At 38.4% G+C, this 20,575-nt stretch overlaps 1 protein-coding gene and 1 non-coding gene across 2 annotated transcripts in view; one reads left to right on the plus strand and one right to left on the minus strand.

Annotated features, from left to right (window-relative positions):
• Window positions 1–20,575, plus strand: part of LOC127658553 (CLIP-associating protein 1-like) — a 98,080-nt gene that overhangs the window by 22,762 nt on the left and 54,743 nt on the right. The window contains exons 3-8 of the mRNA XM_052147902.1: window positions 8,485–8,563; window positions 8,681–8,784; window positions 10,112–10,203; window positions 10,447–10,522; window positions 11,011–11,108; window positions 17,079–17,149. Coding sequence (XP_052003862.1) covers window positions 8,485–8,563; window positions 8,681–8,784; window positions 10,112–10,203; window positions 10,447–10,522; window positions 11,011–11,108; window positions 17,079–17,149 — 520 coding nt within the window. The remainder of the gene's footprint in view (window positions 1–8,484; window positions 8,564–8,680; window positions 8,785–10,111; window positions 10,204–10,446; window positions 10,523–11,010; window positions 11,109–17,078; window positions 17,150–20,575) is intronic.
• On the minus strand, window positions 5,305–5,434 carry LOC127659371 (U4atac minor spliceosomal RNA). The gene has a single exon (XR_007972528.1). It is a non-coding gene; the product is annotated as a U4atac minor spliceosomal RNA (small nuclear RNA).

The raw sequence follows: 20,575 nt of genomic DNA on the forward strand, positions 1-20,575 counted from the left end.
TGCAGTTCTGGTTAATTCATGAAATGCTTTAGAATGAACATCAGAAACTTTACTAACACGTGTACTGAGTTTCAGTTTGATGACATTTACATTACATTTACATTTATGCATTTGGCAGACGCTTTTATCCAAAGCGACTTACAGTGCACTTATTACAGGGACAATCCCCCCAGCAACCTGGAGATAAGTGCCTTTCTCAAGGACACAATGGTGGTGGCTGTGGGGATTGAACCAATGACCTTCTGATTAACAGTTGTGTGCATTAGCCCACTACGCCACCACCACTCCTATATGACAGATGACAAATGTGCTCAATGCTGCACTTATGAATGCTGTTGTCCCCAGAACACTTGCTGGAGGTTTTACACGAGATAGGTAGCTCAGCGAACCTTAATGATCTCTGTAAGGACATTGTGTGTTTGGACAGTACTGTATGTTGTTCCTATTACATAAAAACAGGGAGATGGGTTTGGGAGCAGGTCAGCGGTGATAAGCTCTCTTGAATCCATGCATGTTTAAATATGGATGTGGCTTAATAGTGATCGCAAAGGTTATACGAAGGACGTCCAATGTTTTCTGGTGCTACATCAATGGAGCTTTGAAAAAAGCTGTATTCTCATTGACATTTTAATTAGTTTGTTTTCGTACTATTATTGTTCTAAGGCCTGTCCCAGTATTTACATAATTGCCTGATCACAATTATTTGATCTAATTGAGATTATTATGATCATTATACACTTTAAAATTGCTTGTGAAAGTGAAAAATATAGGACTATATTTTGCCATTGCATAATATTTTCCAAAGCTAGATGGAACCATACATTTTACTGCACAACTCCAAGTTCAGTTTAAATAAATTACTACTTCAGCTGGGTAAAGCTTACTCTGTGACACAAACAAAATGGATGAACAGTAAACAAGTCTCATTAGGAATATGTTGAGCTGCATTGATTTTTGTTTTGATGTAGGCCAGCTTATGTTTTGCTCCTCGTGGTTTTTGCATGTTGTTTTGATAGCGATCATGCTTTCAGTAATCGGTCCCATGAGCTCGCTAGAGATCTTAACAGCTCACTTGATGTGCATTTAGAGTACAAGCCTTTAGAATACAACAGTGCACTTTCACCTAGCCATATTGTCAAGGCCGTCTATTAGAGATGCTTCCGTCAGTCCAACATAATGAGTTTTAAACCAGAACAACTCACATAGATCTATTTTCTGTTTTATTCTAGATCAGCACAAAGCTCTTTTAAAAGTCTCAGCAATGATTCAAAAGGCAAAGCGAGTTAAAAGAATATGTAGATTTTTAATAAGATAGCTTTTAGTGAGGAAGCAAGTGAATTAAAGTATTTTCACTCAATGTAACTTAATGTGATTTGCCAGTTCGATTATGCATATTTATGGTTCTTTATGGGATCTATATGGGTACGGTTGTCACTATGAACTATATGGAAAAAGAGCTTTAATTGTATTTATTTTTTTGGTGGGGTTGGAGGGGAGGGCGATGGGGTGGCAGAATATGACCATGACATGAGTAAATAATTACAGAATTCTTTTTAGGTGAACTATTCCTTTAAAGCCCTACAGTGTTTGTTCCCTCAGGGCTTCCTGGTTTATAACCTTCTCTCACCTTTGGGAACATGACAGTCCCGTTATAGCAGGGCCAGGGTCAACTAGTCATAAACGGAAATAACAAAAGGGCACTAACTGGTATTTATTTTGTGTAGGATGAGCAGACTTCTCATATCAGGCTTTGAATGGAGGGAATTCAAGCAGAATGAGTGGAAAGGTGTAAGTTCTGCTTCGCTGCTACAGTTTTTATTTATACTGCATTATTGTGGGCGTTCTCTTCAGACTCAACTTAGTGCTCCTGTTGTCCCAAAGGCCTTTCTTACCAGTGACTCAGTGAGCCACTTAACTGCTTGAGAACAGCTGTGCTGCAACATTAGTCTTATATTACAGCTGGCCCTGAATCTCTTCCCCCTCAAGCACTGACCTGTGGCCAGCTTATCTAATCAAATGCTTTTGAACTCACAAACTTGCCAAAATTCGAGGCTGTTCCAGGGTGGGTTGCCTTTACTTTATCTTGGTGATGGTGGCGTTGCTGGTATGTTGATGATAATAATGGCCTAGCATGTAGAGGGGATGCCTATGTTGATTTCTTGTATCCATGCCTGGGCCTGTTCACCTTTACTCATCCCAGCTGTTATCCTGACTCATGGTAAACCTCAGTGAATGCTCACAAATCTGGCCCCAACAGAGCAAAGCATGGAAGTAAAACCAGTTACAGGAGCACTTAGTTCACAAGAACCGGACATGTAGAGGAAAAATTAGGCACCATATTGTGGATTTATGAATTGCATAGTGTGCCAAATCAGGCCACTTGAAATAGTCAGACAAAGAAGGCATGCTTTCCTTAAATTTGATTGTGCCACTAGTGGCACCAAATGGAATTGCAAATATGGGTTTCCCATACACACCTACTTCCCTTTATAGAGGCCAATATATGTAGTTATTTTGTGGGGTGACTTCAAGGAAAAGTGTAAAAACTTTAGCTCTGTATACTACCTGTTTGTGCGAACAGTCGAAGATAGGGAAAATGTTTGAAACTTCTTTGGAAAAAAAAAATATTCTTTCAATTCACAAGTGCAACAAGTGTCTTTACAGCCTATGAACTGGGAACAAGTGGTGGGGATTTGTTCATTGACAATTTGCAAATTACACATAGTCATTCAGGACTGGAACAAGCCTTTATTAAAATTTGTGTGTCTACAATTCTACTAAGAGACTTCCGCACTGCAGAGTGTTTAAGCATCATAAGCGTTTCCCTACAAATGAAAACAAAGCAGATCTATCATATTTTGAACTGCTTAGCATTACTTTTTATCAAGCTATACAAAAAAATACAGCAATAATAGCCTAAAAGATAGTTTCATTAACTTTGTCCTTGTGCCATTGAGTGGTCATCACTCACTTTTATTCATTAGACATCTGGCCCCTTTTCTTTTTGAACAAGATTCTCAAACTGATTGAACGAACGCTGCCTCCTCTCGTTCAGCCAGTCAGCAGAGCCTTGTTCATGAACAAGATGTTTGATTCACTCATTTCTTGTTTACCAGTAAATTCAGTTAATTCCTGAACCGCATGTCTTTTCTTGTTCTGATATAAATGACTGACTTATAGTTCAGTGAAGGGGCGTATTCGTTCAGTGGGCCAAACCTCTTCACAGCCAGCTCTCTAATGCCATTGCCTCACGCTACAGTCAGCCTTCAAAAGCAAGACAAATGTACAAAGACCTTTACCATAACAGTTTTCACCACAAATGACAAGAAAGCAGGTCTTTTGCCTTACATTTTGTCTAATGCTGGGCTTCACTTCTATTAAGTTCAAGCCATCAGAGTTCAGAGAAAAGACATCAAAGCAGTATCGTGCTTTGAAACAAAGCATTTCCATCTGCAGAACTGCCACTCACTGGATGTTTTTTGTTTTTGGCACCATTCTGAGTAAATTCTAGAGATTATTTTGTGTGAAAATTCCAGGAGATCAGCAGTTACAGAAATACTCAAACCAGCCCATCTTGCACCAACAATCATTTGGATCACATTTTCCCCACATTTCTGATGGTTGATGTGAACATTAACTGAAGCTCCTGACCAGTATCTGCATGATTTTATGCACTGCACTGCTGCCACACGAGTGGCTGATTTGATAATCACATGGATGATTGTTGGTGCCAGACGGGCTGGTTTGAGTATTTCTGTAACTGCTGATCTCCTGGGATTTTCACACACAACAGTCTCTAGAATTTACTCAGAATTGTGCCCAAAACATATCCAGCGAGCAGCTGCTCTGTTGACGGAAATGCCTTGTTGATGATCGAGGTCAACAGAGAATGGCCAGACTGGTTCAAACTGACAGTCTACAGTTACTCAGATAACCGTTCTGTACATTTGTGGTGAGAAGAATAGCATCTCAGAATTATATTCTGAGATGCAGGTTGGTGCTGTTTTGGCAGCACGAATGGGACCTACACAATATTAGACATTAGTTTTAATGTTGTGGCTGATCGGTGTATGTAATAACGTTTTATTTTGGTATTGATTCCTGTTTGGAGCAGAAGCAGAAACAATCGATTGCTATCCTGTGAGGTTTTTTTTCTCTGCTGATGTTTCGGTAAGAAGGAAACCGAAGAAGGAATGAAGCGAAAGGAGGAACAGAGAGATGGAAAAAAAAGAAGCTCAGCAAGGAGAACAATAGTCCTTGGCTCTTTTCGTTGACTGCTGAGAGGAGAGATATAAATAACTGGAAAGGGTATGTGTAAATTTTGCAGCCTGAGACAGTCTGAAGAAGGTGGTTCTTCGTGAGAAGGTTGTTTGGACTGCATATTTGGTTGGAGAAGGGCTTGCCATCTGTCTGTGGGGAGGGGGAGGTCCTTTGGTAAATAGTGGGCATGGTCTGGTCTTTTTAACTGGTGGATGGATCAAAAACCAGTTGTTTGCTCTAAACCTTATCATCAGGCAGAAAGACATGCAGCCTCATCACTACAGCACATAAACTCCCCACCCCATCACCATACCTTCCTTTGAACCCTTGGTTTTGGCAGGGAAGTCTGCCATGTGAGATTATGTGTGTTTGTGGATATCTTTGATCACTGTCATGCAGAGTCCAAATTTAACACTCATCAGGACAATTTGGCTTTTGCAAGTAAATAAAGCTTACGCACCAGTTTTAGAAATTGCAACATAACACATGGAGAAATGTATTTCTTGTTAGTAGTCTGGCACCTCTGTTGTCCAGGTATCGCATTCAAAAAGATTGTGGTTAAATGTGTTTCCATCTGTGCGATTACAGTATGTGCTATACAAAAAAAAGGACTACAAAGAAATCGGCTGTGCTGTGCCCAGTGTCTCATGATATGACTTGCCAAAGAGTCCCTAATATGACATTAAAGGCATTTAATACTCCTCAGCTCAGATGTGGTTTATCTGTCCTAGTTCTATATTTCAGTATGGTGTCACTGGCTAAATTACAGTCATATTCTGGGTGAGAACAAAGGATCTTGATTTGGTTGTCCAGTCAAGCCCAGGTGCTTAAAAACATGGATGAATGTCTTGCTATGCTGGAGGGAAGGGCTAAGCAAATGTAAGGATATAAATTTTAACTTCAGTTATCATGTCCTAAACAGTGATGTAGTCTTGCAAGGATTGAAAATAGATTTAACATTTCTGTGCTACCAAACATGCTGTTTGCTGCCACTTAATTTGCACACTTTTACAACTTCACTGTTAACTTTTGAGTTAATAAAAGGTTTCTAAAAATTGCATCATTGTCTGACTTCAAGAAGTCAGGTGATGCGATTATGTTAGGTATGGTGTTAGCAGGCCTGTTCTCATTATATGTTCATTAAGCAGTTTTTCGACCCCATGACAAGGAAAGGTAAGTGGTTGAGTGGAGCTGTTACTGTCCTTTTGTTTTGTAGCGGTCTTCTGCATGATGGGTAGAATTAAAAATGAGACATGTCCATGTGATTTGTTGACCATTGCATGGAAATATGTTTGGTAGAGCTTGTTGTGATTATATTTGAGAGGAAATCTTTGACTGTAATGTCATAAAGTGATGAGAAATTAGAAAATAAATGAAAAGCTTTGGTTTTACCCATAATCCTTTGCACAACTCATTTAGACTAAGGCCATGGCTAAGTCAAAAATTGCATGCTTTCATACTGCACTTTCTGTTTGTCAGTGTCCGTTCTTTTTGCATTCTTTCATTCTTACTCTTACCAATTTTGCATTGTATAGTATGCAGTAGTGATCGACCGATAGGGTTTTTTTAATGGCCGATCCTGCTATCCAGAGATAATCGAATTTGCTTAAAAAATAAATAAACTCATCACTACATTTACACAATTTCACACCAAACTTTAACTTTGTAAAAAATTATCAAAAAAAATATTGTATTTTAAATGGTAGATAGCAGTTTCTTCAGTTGCTTAAAAACATATTAATGGCTAAAGTCTAATAACACTGTATTCAGCACAAACTGGGCTACAATAATATGTGAGCAACATGTGTGTACAGCTTTGTATTGCTTAGAAAATAACGCTTATGCATGGTTTCGGAAAAAACCGAAAATGTTAAGTCACTGAAATAAGGCCATATAACACATATTAAACATTTATCCACAAGACTTTTGAGAACTGGATCTTGTAGCCTAGAGTTTTTGCTACAAAATTATGTGAAAACAATCCTGATCACTCATTCATACAAAACAATATAGTAATTTAACTTTTGTAAGACAATTTTAGTGTTGAAAGGTAATATGCAAGGAGGCATGAATGATCATGAATATGGATTCTAATTCACACCTGAGAGACAAAGACCCCTCCCCTGGGCCTAACAATGAGGGATAGAGAATGAATGTGAGGAGACTTAATGATCAAAATCAAGTTTTAAGTTAAAAGAAGAAATCTGACTATGCATTTTCTTTACATAAGACTTTACTTAATTTTAGACCTACACTACCATTTAAAAGAAGTCTCTTCTGCTCACCAAGACTGGATTTATTTGAAACAACATTGATATTCGGAACTCTTTTTACAATTTAAAAGAACCGTTTTCTATTTGAATATATTGTAAAAGGCCATTTGTGATCAAAGCTGAATTTTAACATCATTACTGCAGTCTTCAGTGTCACAGGATCCTTCAAAAATCATAATAATATGCTGATTTTGTAATATGGGCATATTTAAAGTGCATTTTACTAATTTAACCTGAACACATATTTGCAAGCACAAGCTTTGTTGATGATAATGAGGCATTATAAACACTAGATAAAATATAATCTAAACATTCATATTATTTTTATATCATATTCCATACCATATTTATATTATACAGCATACAATTTAAATACCTGCTTTAGCCGAAACAACAGCATTTAAATGGAACTAAAACTTGCTTATTAGGACATATTTCAAATGACAATACTCTGAATCCTGGCTGGCAAGTCTGTAAACAGTCCCACTAGTAAAATATGTACACGTTTATAAAAAAATAGCATGTCAACTAATGAAAACTAAATGACTTACTCGTCCGAAATTGTATCCTCTGCTGGATCAAGTCTCTCTTCAAAATACAAACGTTCATTGGAGTCCCGCTCTTCTTCTGAGGAAAATGTTAACTCTTCCTTACTATCCAGGAGATTCCTCGAATGTGTATCATCACAAACGCGCAGAAAAATTTATGAAATATGTTTTAATCAAACCTCACACTCGGGGGCGTGTACATTTGCGTTGATCGTCTCAGCACATTAGCGTATGAATGGCGCGCTCTGCTGGTGGGTGGGATCATGTTACAGATAATTAGATGGACCGGTAAAAAACTGTACATCACTTTGTTTCAAACAGATTGCATTGCAGGACAATATTTGTTTTAAATTTGAATTGTTTTATTTAAAAGTAGACATTTGAAGCTTTCTTTAGACATATGTTTCATGTTTGTGTGATAAGTATTTGTGGAGTTTCAGTTCATTTTAGTAACGTGTTTCTGAAATATGCTCGTGAACACAGAGACTGCTGAAAGCTCACCCATTTTATTTTCTTTATTTTACAAAAGCACAAGATTTTGTTGTTATTGTGAATGTACACAAATAAAAGTGACCCTTTATAGTCTCTAATGATGTCTTACAATTATCTGTATACCCAAAAATGACGGAGTATTTTAAATTGTTTCCGCTGTAATGACGAAAATATCCAGCAGGACGCGCAGCACGTCCGTCGACCCCAGAGGGTTAAATGGCCTGGATCGCCTGCTTGGATTGTCACGGACAATGATTTGTGAATCAGAGGAACTTTTTATTCTGATTGATGTAATATGCGCTTCAGAGGAAGATATTAGATGAGTGCTGGATGGGAAGAAAATGCTGGATTTTGTGTAAATTACATCTTTTTAAACGATATCTACACATTTTCAGATGGTATTTGATGTTATTTTTACTGATATTTGCCTTTTTATCATTAGACAAGACAGTTATATGTTACTTGGAACTGTTGAGGAGAGAGAGAGAGAGAGAGAATGAAACAGGCGAGCACTTTAACATTATGAGCTCAAATGCATCTGCCGCGGCTCTGATATGTGGACCATTTAAATGACACTGTGTTGCACAGCGGTCTATTATTGTAGTAATAGGATAACATGCAACAACAAAACTAACCGTGACTGGTCATTTAAATTTACATGGTCATTCTTCCTCAAGAAACAAATCGGCCAAAGGGGAAAATGTGTCGATATTTAATCGGCTGATCTCTCGGACTTGGCGATATATATCGGTCAACCACCAGTAAATTGTGACATGTGCAAAGTTGCATAAAGTTAAAACTATTATGCATACTACACACTTATAGTTCTAATTTCAAAATTAGGACTAAACATTTTGAAGTATTGCAGAAATACACTGTTTTAATACTCTGGTTTTCTTTCTCAATTTCAGTTGGCTTTGTTGGGAATGGACCTTCTATCTGCCTTAGTAACAAGATTACAGGACCGATTTCGACCACAAGTTGGTACAGGTAGGATTTATTTAGCTAAACATTTAATAATATTTTCTGTCAGATTTTATTTCCCAAACAGTGAAATCATTCACAGAATATCCATTATACTCTGTTTATCTACTTCTTTATCTTCAGTTTTGCCCAGCTTGATAGATCGGTTAGGTGATGCCAAAGATCAAGTCCGAGACCAAGATCAAACCCTGCTGCTGAAGATCATGGAGCAGGCAGCTACGCCTCAGGTAGCTTTGTTTTGCAATCTGTCTTAATTTAGTCTTAGATGAATGCCAGGATGTTCCTCGATAACATGAATATAGTTCAGTTTATTATGGTTGCAAATCCTCATGTGGCATCTGTTTATGGTTTGTATTAACATTGTCATTCTGTCCTTTAACATCACATGAATTTATTTTGTGAAATGGACAGTACAGGAACATAGTAGTCTGTAACATTACTTGTAATGAGAGGTTTGAACAGCATCCTCCACTTAGAACAGAAGTTGCCTCATGAGATGTTTTAAATGTGGATTTCAATTATGGGGATTTTCCACTGCACAGTACAACTTGACTTGACTTTTGGGGGTTTTCCACTGTGGATAGTGCCTGGTACTTTTTTTAGTACCACCTCTGTCGAGGTTCCAAGTGAGCCGAGCCGATACTAAATGTGACGTCAAAACCCTGCAGATCACTGACTGGTCACAGAGAATCGTCACTACCAGCGTCACTGGATTTGCGACATGGGACATCAACCCGCTAGTTTTAAAGTTACAGCTATAGCAGTATCATTTGTTCACGCGACTTTGGAATTGTAATAAGAAATGCCGTGGTGCAGACATTCCTCCCGTTAGCGGCGAACGAAACGACATGAAACGGAAAAGTCTTTCAGGAAGTTTCTCAGCTGTTGGCCGCACCCGGCTACCACCGTATCTACCAACAGTGTAGGGAAAATATATATATATATATATATATATATATTTTTTTTTTTTTTTTTTTAAGTGACTACAGAATCATCAAGGAAAAGTGGAAGTGGTTCGACCAAATGGACGCTATCTAGACCGGAGAGCAATGGGAGAGTGCCCTGGACTCCATGATGGAGGATGGTACATTAATTCTATACTCTGCTTGAAGGCTTCACTTTATTTAGTTGACCACCTACTGTAAAGCTTGCTTTTAAAACAACCAGGCCAATTTAACTGTTACATTTGTGTAAAATCACCATGCAACAACTGCTTTATGCAGCACTAGTAGCTAACAGCTAGCGGTCGTGTTATTGTTTATCATAAGTTATGTTTGTGTCTGGTTTAAGATGATGTCACGGCAGTAGAGGCAGTGCAACTATGACGATCAGCCTATAATTCCACCCACGTTGAGGCAGCACTAAACTGCAGTGGAAAAGCAAGCTCAGAAAAGTAAAGCGAGTAGAGTTGAACCATAACGTGCAGTGGAAAAGTGCCATTAGTTAATGCACACAACCTTTTGTTCCCTGAAAAGACTGGTGTGAGATCTCTTAATACGATTAGATGTGATTAAATTGTACTGATGAAGTATTACATGGGGATTCTCATTGCAGTACATATGGGACAGAATGCTGGGAGGGTTCAAACACAAAAACAACAGGACTAGAGAAGGAGTCTGTCTTTGTCTCATTGCCACTCTAAACACGTAAGTCCCTTTGTCCTCTGTTCGGATATTGTAACTTCCATTCAGTGAACCCACAATTTATATGCAACTTTTTTTTAAATTTCCACTTGTAATTGGATTTTTCTGCAGACATTAGTGATTAAAATGGAGAAACACGTTCTTTTAGGATAAGCCAGTAAAGCTGGACTTGGCAAAAATACTGCAACCCCCCATGATGCACTAATGCTGCCTCTCTCCCCATGTTGGATCTGTCTTGTTTTTCAGATATGGTGCCCAAGGCTTAACCCTGAGCAAAATTGTACCACATATATGTAATTTACTCGGAGACCCCACAAGTCAGGTACTCAAAAACATTTGTTGTAATCTAAGATCATTTAAAATCCTGATCTGCATAGCATGGATTTTTAACAGAACAATGACCAATATAATGTAGCAACATTACATTACGCAAAGCTATAGTGACCTCTGCTGGTGGTTTCTCATCTAGAGTCACCAGAACTTTTATAATGTGCTTTTGTGTTTATTAAGTAAATAGAGACACATATTTTAAGACATTGCACTCTGTTTAAGAAAATTGAAGCAGAGGAAGGTCACAATAGTTTCAATAGTGCAACACTTTATTGCATTGTTTTCCCTGTTATAGGGTCTACATAATATGTCTCTTAGGATCTTAACAAAAAAGCTCTTATAGTTTATAATTTTTTTGTCCCAAAATAGTTTAATTGCACAGATGAAATACAAACTTTTTGAGTTACAAAGTACAATGCTCAACGAGACCCGCGTTAAAATCATTGTAATTATGAAGTTGTTTTATGATTGTCTTTTTAGGTTCGGGATGCGGCCATGAACTGCCTTGTGGAAATATACAGGCATGTTGGAGAGAAGGTTAGGGTTGACCTTAGCAAAAAAGGACTGCCGCAATCAAGGTAAGATCTCCCTTTGTTCTACTCTTTCTCTCTCATTTTTGCTCCCACTCAGTATAGGTCACAGACAATGATTAGACCTGGTTAACATCTACACTGAGTATTCGGGACACTCCTAGGGTCTTTTCAAATTCTGATGGACATTTCTGTGAAATTCTGGACTTATCTGTAATATTTTTCTAAATAGAGGCATATGCACATTATTTAGCATGCTATCTAGAGCAGCGGTTATTGACTGGTTTTGCTTCGGGACCCAGGTTTACAGTACATTGGACTAAATACTAAATTGTTTGTCGTACAAAGGTAAACAAAAATGTCCAGAAAATCATGAGCCATGAACTGAATAGGCCCAACAATATGGAAATGTATTAATATAATGTAGGCTGAATTATACATTTTTGACATTTTGTAAATGCATATACAACAGCATTACTGTGAATTACCAGCCTAGCACATGGATCAATCACTGTATAAATATTGTGTGAATATTATGTGAATATGTTTTGCACTAGTTTGACACACCTTTGTTGTCTACATCAAAAGATATAGGAAGCATTTTCTCTTTCCTTGTAATAGTTAATAGCATATTTATTTAGCTATTTTAACAATACAGAATTATATGTTTGGTTGCGTTTTATCATTTGCATTAAGCATTTATTTTCCCCCTGCTGTCTTCAACTTCACCTGAACAGATTTTTAACCAACCAGTTGAGAACCACTGATCTAAATTACTTGTTTGACTTTAGATGAGTGCCATAATCTGTGCATTTACAGTTGAAGTCAGAAGTTTACATACACCTTAGCCAAATTCATTTAAACTCAGTTTTTCACAATTCCTGGCATTTAATCATAGAAAACATTCCCTGTCTTAGGTCAGTTAGGATCACTACTTTATTGTGTGAATGTGAAATGTCAGAATAATAGTAGAGAGAATGATTTATTTCAGCTTTTCTTTCTTTCATCACATTCCCAGTGGGTCAGAGGTTTACATACACATTGTTATTATTCAGTAGCACTGCCTTTTAAATAGTTTAACTTGGGTCAAACATTTTGGGTAGCCTTCCACAAGCTTCTCACAATAAGTTGCTGGAATTTTGGCCCATTCTTCCAGACAGATATGGTGTAACTTTTGTCAGGTTCGTAGGCCGCCTTGTTCGCACACACTTTTTCAGTTCTGCCCACAAATTTTCTATCGGATTGAGGTCAAGGCTTTGTGGTGGCCACTCCAATACCTTGAATTTGTTGTCCTTAAGCCATTTTGCTACAACTGTGGAGGCATGCTTGGAGTCATTGTCCATTTGGAAGACCCATTTACGATGAGCTTTAACTTCCAGGCTGATGTCTTGAGATTTTGCTTCAATGTATCAACATAATTTTCCTTCCTCATGATGCCATCTATTTTGTGAAGTGCACTAGTTCCTCCTGCAGCAAAGCACCACAACAACATGATTCTGCCACCCTCATGCTTCACTGTTGGGATGGTGTTCTTCGGCTAGCAAGCCTCACCCTTTTTTCCTCCAAACATAACAATGATCATTATGGCCAAACAGTTCAATTTTTGTTTCATTACACCAGAGGAAATTTCTGAAAAAATTAAGATCTTTGTCCCTATGTGCACTTGCAAACTCTAGTCTGGCTTTTTTATGGTGATTTTGGAGCAGTGACTTCTTCCTTGCTGAGCCACCTTTTTAGGTTATGTCGATATAGGACTTGTTTTACTGTGGATATAGATACTTGTCTACCTGTTTTGTCCAGTATCTTCACAAGGTCCTAAGGTTGTTCTGGGATTGATTTGCACTTTTTGCGCCAAACTACATTCATCTCTAGGAGACAGAATGCATCTACTTCCTCAGCGGTATGATGGCTGTGTGGTCCCATGGTGTTTATAATTTTAATTTTATAATTTTAAATTTTCTCATGATGTCAAGCAAAGAGGCACTGAGTTTGAAGGTAGGCCTTAAAATACATCGACAGGTACTTGGTTAACTGGCACATTTTCTAAAGGCATGACATTATTTTCTGGAATGTTCCAAGTTGCTTAAAGGCACAGTTAAATAAGTGTATGTAAACTTCTGACCCACTGGAATTGTGATATAGTCAATTAAAAGTTAAACAATCTGTCTGTAAACTATTGTTGGAAAAATTACTTGTGTCATGCACAAAGTAGATAAAGACTTGCCAAAACTATTTTGCTAATATTAATTCTGTGGAGTGGTTAAAAAATCTGTTTTAATGACTTCAACCTAAGTGTATGTAAACTTCTGACTTCAACTGTACTTCTATCATTCATTGATTAATCTGTACAAACCTTTTTTCCCCCCCATCAGTAAGTGTTTCTAAACCTACTAAGTGGAGAGGTTTATGAATCAGCCTCTATTAGTACTTATAATCATTCTTATTCACTAAAGAGAGGAAACTGGCTGTTCAAACATGTCATTAGGTCTTAATTTCCCTCCAGACCCAAGGCTCTGCCCTCTAACTTGGAACAATTTGCTCCTATCAGCTAAAATGATGTGCTCATTTCACATTGACTATGTAGCCTAATTCAGCAAAATCCTCCTTTGGTTTGAACACTGAACAAGAACATTGGCAGTTTCAAACATTTCGCTCCACCCATACTACCCTACAGCAACCTTAGTGTGCCCTTGGGGTTGTGGCTGTAGTGTTTAAGTCTAAAGTTGAGCGTGCAGATAAAGAAGTAAAGCCTACCAGCATTTGCTTGTGGTCTGAATTTGGTTGTAACATCTGTTAGGTGTCCCTCCCCCTTAATGGAATCTTGGGATGCTCCAGGGATTATATAAGCATCTGTTTCTCTGATCCTCTCATTGGTTTTTGTTGTAAGTCTTTTAGGGCAGGCTCCATTGGAACATGCTGGGGAAAACAGTGTGAAATGACATCATTTTCACTCTGCTCAATAGAGCTGGCGATAGGACGATATTATCGGATATCGATGATGTTTTACAAAGATCCCAATGCTGATTGCGACACTCATTGACAGACGATGATCGACAGTATCAGGAAATGGCAAAACCATGGATCTGGGAAGTTGCCAAGTACATTAAACTGTAGCCCAGGGTTTGAAACTAGCACCCGCCACTCGCAAAATGCGATGAGGCTGAATCCATTTTGCATGCTCCTCCAAATCCAAATGTATTTCATGCGCGGGTAATTTTGCTTATCTACCCCGCAACAGGTGGGTGACCTGTAAGACGTCTCGGAGTGATACATGACAAGAAATGCTGTTAGTCACAAAGACACATGCTTAAAGAAACACAATTTATTATATTTTTAGGAACAGACAAAAGAAAAGGCTGATTCGTTTGTTCGGAGGCATAGGCTCAGTGCAAGCCTGTCTCGTAGAACAAGTGCATGTAAAGAGTTTTCACTTTTTTTTTTGTTTGTTTGTTTTTTTCCTGTTTCACTTGTCTGAAAACTGTTTGCAAGTATAATGTTGTCTATTAGAATGCTGCAAATTATCTCTGATCACTTAAGGAAGTGCTGCGAGTTTAGTTCGCTTCATTTCCACATGGTTAGCATGCATTGTGAATGCAACTCTGCAGGTTCAGTAATATATATATATATATATATATATATTTGTATTAAAGACAAATGTGAATAAATCATAAAGTAATACAAGACCCGTTCACCTTGAACCTAAAATTGATTTTATTTAATTTTTTTAGGCAGCATTAACTATTACCAAAATGCAATACAATCACAAATTCGATAAGAACACACATTTAGCAGCATTATTTTGGGAACACAAGGGAATTTATTAGGCTTATTTATTATGATTATTATTGTCTTTACATTTATAATTGTCTTTAGTTCTTAATCTGTAGGCTATTAGAAATTTTCCACCTGGTGTCTTTGACGGATACTTGCGTGATAGCAAGTAAAGATGTTAGAGATGGTAAATGTTTAAATAAGGTGGTTCAGTAAGATTTTTTTTATCACGTCATTATTTTATTGCTTTTTTCGCTTAGTTTAAAGTGCAAGTTGAATTTAGAAATGTCTTATGTTTATGTTTCTCATGTTTCAAAAAATGAATTCAATTTTTAAAGCAAAATCAAGAAAGCAAAAAAAAAAAAACACGAAACTCAGCTGGGGGGTTGACGATGTAATTGTATATTACATCTCTTTAGTTTCATCTCTCAGGATTTTGTTAAATGCCACCCAATAAGTGTTTATATTTGCACATATTTAATGGTTTTCTGCATTCATTCATTCAAGGTGATGCATCAAAGGCCAGATCAACAAATCTCATTAATACAATCATTTGTGTTTGTGTTTCACAGATCTCCCCCTCAGGGAGATCTGTGAAAGAATTGTTGCATCCACATTAGTCAGTCTTTTTTCACTGTAGGCAACAAACTGTAAATCTAGTGTGCACAACAAAGTTTACAATTTTCCTAAGTGTTCAAAATTCGTTTTTCAGTCTAAAACGCGTTCTACTGGGAGCCTGACATTTTAAAGTGCTGTTTTATTAGGGTTTAGCAACCAAAAACATGGACTAGGCATCCCATCTCATTAACAATTCAAAATTTTGTTGCAGGACTTTTGGAGGAGAAGGGATGTTTGCTTTTTCTGTGGCTGTCAGCAGGGATTGTTCTCATTTAATATCGAATGCTTTTTTTCAAACAGCATAATTATTGGAAACAACATTCCTCTTAAATATTAATATCACAAGGCTTAACTTGCTAGTTCTGATTGAAAATCTATTGACTTAGCCATAATGTCAGCAAAGGCAGGGTGTTGCAACAGCAAGTCAGAGATGTGTCAGCATGTCTATATTCAGCATGGCAGCATCCCCTCACAGGGAGCTCAGAACATGCAGAGAAATCGGCTTTGATGCTCAGGTCACTGGGTGTAAAGAATGAGGGATTCTCAGGGGGTTATACATGAACAAAGCATCCACAGCTCTGTGAATACAGAGTGGAAGGAGTTTAAGGCAGCTGAGCTTGTATGGTACTGTTTCACATGTGATCCATATGGGTTGCTATCATTTGAGGATACTGGTCTTTAATCAGTTTAGATATAATTTTTGGTCATTTTTTACCTCTGAGTTCCAATCTTATGTTAGTTAATGTCTCTTTAGGTACCAAAAAAAAAAAAAATCATGACCATTTTGCACCTTCTCTCAATAATTTAGAATTAAATGGGACATTTTTGACACTTGTAAGACTTTGAAAACACCCTCTTTGACTAACCTTTTTCCATTTAAAATAAGTAGCAAAGCTTACAGGCTGTGGGTTTGCTGTAGAGTCCTGTAATGTTGGTGCCGCCCCATCCCTGAATAACAGCCTACATTAAACTGGGACAGATTCACAAAACAATCCATCACAACCCTTTTAAATCACAACCCTGAAGGTTTCTAAACTGATTTTTGCTTCTTAGTGTCAATAAATCTTAAGTCTTGGTGTTGGGGTGGAAGGTTTGAGAGTTTGGGGTTCTAAACAAATTACATTATAATTGCATAGTAAATCAAACTTTTGAAAAACAAACACAGAAAAAGTTAATCTTAACTGTCTCTTGGTCTACATTTACATGACAAACCTGCCAGTAACCCTCAATCATATAAACATGCAGCTTAGTGAGTTGGTTCATAATGTCATTATGTCCATAGCTATGACACAAACCTTAACTTCCATGGAAATAGTAGTGAAGTCAGAATAGTTCAGCAAAATGTGAGTAATTGGATGAAAGGTATTTCAATTTTGTAGACATTTACCCTGTTCACTGAAAGCTCTCTGTTTTTTTACAACTCTTGTTTCGGAGGATTGTGTTGTATACAACGAAGGTCATGGTGGAAAAATGCCTCACCCGAGAGCATTTTCAAGAGTTGTTCTCAAGATCTGCTTACTGTTTAACTTTAACAAAGCAAGGTTTATCTAATATCACTTTCAGTAGGTGTAATTCATCCTGCTCTTTGAAGTTTTAATTTTTCCCCCCTGTCCTCTCATCTCAATACAGGTTGAATGTAATTTTCAGCAGATTTGATGAAGTCCAAAGATCTGGGAACATGATCCTCTCCTCGGGTTCAGGTAGGAGCTATATATTTGGAAATTCCATTAATTAAAATGTCCAAACAAAGATTCAATGAAATTGTGTATGATGTCAATGTTTGTGATTACTTGTTTGTGGTTACAGTATTCAAGTGTTGTTTATTTGTGAGTGTGTTAATCTGATCAGATGCAATAAGATAGCCTGATAGAGATTTTTAATCAGGCTTTACATATGATTACCCCTCTGGGTCTTTGATGGGTATGATTTGACACGACAGTTGCAGTTCTTTCAGCATCAGAGGCTGCTGAGAAACATATATTGATTGATTGATTGATTGATTGATTGATTGATTGATTGCTTTATTATCCCCCTAGGGAAATTTTTGTTGCTTGTGTTTTATCATGCGTACATATAAAACCAACAATATACATGTAACAAATATGCAGATTTATATATAAAATAAATAAAAACAAATTCTAATCTTCACTGAGACCCGCTCAGTGAACACCCACACTACCTATCGTTAATTTTACTGCCTGTGGCAAGAAGGAATTTTTCCCCCTGTTTTTAAAAATTGCTGGCATCCTGAATCTTCTACCTGAGGGTATATATATATATATATATATATATATAGTTTGTATTATTTTGCAGGCTGCAGAGTTGCGTTTACTATAAACTGTTCTGTGGAAATAAAGTGAACTGAACTCAAAACACCTCCTGAGCTGAAATGTCTGAGGTCATTTGCAGCACTAATAAAAAAAAGAAAATCAGAAGACAGAAACAAAGAGTGAGATCCTGAGATGCGCATGTTCCATGAGACTGCACGCCTTCATATCAGCACGTCATAAATTTTCTGTCATCTATATTTAATAATATAATAAAGCTGTGACGAGGCAGGTGAGGAAACCAAAACACAGCATAAACATAATACATGCAAAGACTGACAAACTAACCAGGGGAAACAAATGAAAACAAGGAACAACTGGGGAAACAATCAGGGAATGAGGACCACCTGAGGAAACAATCAGGGAGAACCAATCATCAAATAAATCTACAAAAGGACTACAAAACAAACAGGAAAGTGGGAACTAAACAAGAATTTCAACATAAAAGCACAAAAACTTTTAAGGAGCGGATTCCAGACACCCCAAAAATAAATAATTGTCTGTGGGGGGAAGGGGGAAACAGGTAATTATGGAGGGCACAATGAGCAAGGGGAGCAGAGGAACAAGGCAAGTTTAGGGAGGCTTGAGACCAAAGTGGAGCTGGAGGGATAGAGAGCCAGGGTGACGCTGCAGGCTTAGAGGACCAAGCTGGAACCTGTGGTTCAGAGTGCTGAGGTGGAGCTGGGGGCTTGGAAGACCGAGCAGATTGAGGCAGTGGGAGTGAGAACCAAGGAGACCAGAGCAGAGCAGGCAGGTGGCTAGGAGACCAGAGCAGATCAGGCGGGTGGCCAGGAGACCAAGGAAACCAGAGCAGATCAGGCTGGCAGCCAGGAGACCAAGGAAACCAGAACAGATCAGGCAGGCAGCCAGGAAACCAAGGAGACCAGAGCAGATCAGGTGGGTGGCCAGGCGACCAAGGAGACCAGAGCTGATCAGACGGATGGCCAGGAGACCAGAGCTGATCAGACGGGTGGCCAGGAGACCAAGGAGACCAGAGCAGATCAGGCAGACGGCCATGAAACCAAGGAGACCAGAGCAGATCAGGTGGATGGCCAGGAGACCAAGGAGACCAGAGCTGATCAGGTCGGATGGCCAAGGGACCAAGGAGACCAGAGCAGATCCAGGGGGACGGCTAGGAGACCAAGGAGATCAGGAGGAGGGCCAGGAGACCAAGGGGACCACCTCTGCCCGCTCCCCCAAAGACAGTTCCTCCCATGGCTCCACCCGCTCCCCCAGAGGCTGTTCCTCCCACGGCTCCGCCCGCTCCCCCAGAGAGAGTTCCTCCCGCGGCTCCGCCTGCTCCCCCAGAGATAGTTGTGAATGTTGTTTTTAGCTTGATTTACCATCTTTCCTTTTAAAAACCTTTTTCTATTTAAAAAGAAGTGCTGTCTCAAATATTAATTGCATTATATAACATGATATTTCTGTAATTTGCTCTACTAATATTTTGTGTAAATCTGTTGTCTGAGGGCCAGAGAGTCCAGAGTATCTTTCCTGTGTTGAGCATTTAGTTTATCAAGAAGATGTTGAACATGAAGAATTTGTGAAAAAGAAAAGATTTTCGAAAAAGTGCCAAATTAATGTCAAATAAACAGTCACAGATCCACTTTGTACATTACATTTTGCTCTATGGGTGGGGAAATGCTTTCTAAATCCTTTATTTGAAAGAGTTGGGTGGCTTTTGTCTTGGTTCCAGTCACAAGACTGAAGCAGCAGGAATGGAACGGGAGGGAGGGTGGAGACCAGAGAGCGAGAGAGGGACTGTAAAAAAAAAGCTAGAGCTTTGTTGTGTTTGCAGACTTTCCATGTGAATTGAAGAGACGCTTGCTCTGACAACTGGTGAAGGTAAGGAAAGGAATGAAATGGCAGCTTTAATCTCAGAGGCAAATAAAAGAAGTGCTGGTCTAATGCTAGAGGCCTTCATCCTTCAGTCGCTGTTCTGTTTAGGGGATGGCATGTTTATCTGTTTGTTTGTGTTTTGCAGATTATACTGTGTGAACTTTTTTGACATTTGAATATGATTTAACTGGGCTCATTGGGGAGGGGTCATCTTTAACAGTATGCATTGTGTCTAGCCACAAGCTATTAAAGATGTTAAGAGTGTTTAAAACTTGCTTGCAATTCTGTTCGGTACTGCTAGTGGCAAAGAAATTACACCCTTCGCCTTTAAATACAGTGGTCATGTTGTTTTGAAGCAGAAGTCACATATAGAACCTCCTTGCTTTCTATAATTCCAACTAAATGCTTTCTTCACCCTTTCTGAATCTATTGTGGGCTCATATTCCTTTTCAAACATTATCATCAATCATTCAGCTTCTGCTAATGTCCTAGTCTGGCCCTTTACCTCCAGTGCCACTTGTCCTGCTGATACTTATCAGTCACACTTTGTGTAAAAGTGCTTCCTAGAGCACCATGTGTATTAGGACACTGCATCCAGGAAGTGATCAGAGTGTTGGAGAGGAAATTTAAAACAGGGATTGAGATCTTAATATTCTTGGAGACATTTGAGTGTTTCAGTGACAGTATATTTTCTTTAAATACTTCATACACCTATATGATGTGCAAATCTAAATCATGCCTTTCACTTGATATTGGATTCAGCAGCGCAGTTTGAGTGTGAGATTAATGGATCAGGGTGTTGTGTGTGTGAGGACAAGAGCGAGTTCATGTCCTACAGCACTGTTATGTAAACATGTCGCTTGGTTTCTGAGCTTTTTGTGCTGACATGCTCAAAGTCACTCAGACATGTTATGCTGTGTCATCTCTGTTAGATCAGCAGCTAAAGGAAGCTGTCACTGG

This window comes from Xyrauchen texanus, chromosome 18 (assembly GCF_025860055.1).
Source record: "Xyrauchen texanus isolate HMW12.3.18 chromosome 18, RBS_HiC_50CHRs, whole genome shotgun sequence".
NCBI classification, from domain to species: Eukaryota; Metazoa; Chordata; class Actinopteri; order Cypriniformes; family Catostomidae; genus Xyrauchen; species Xyrauchen texanus.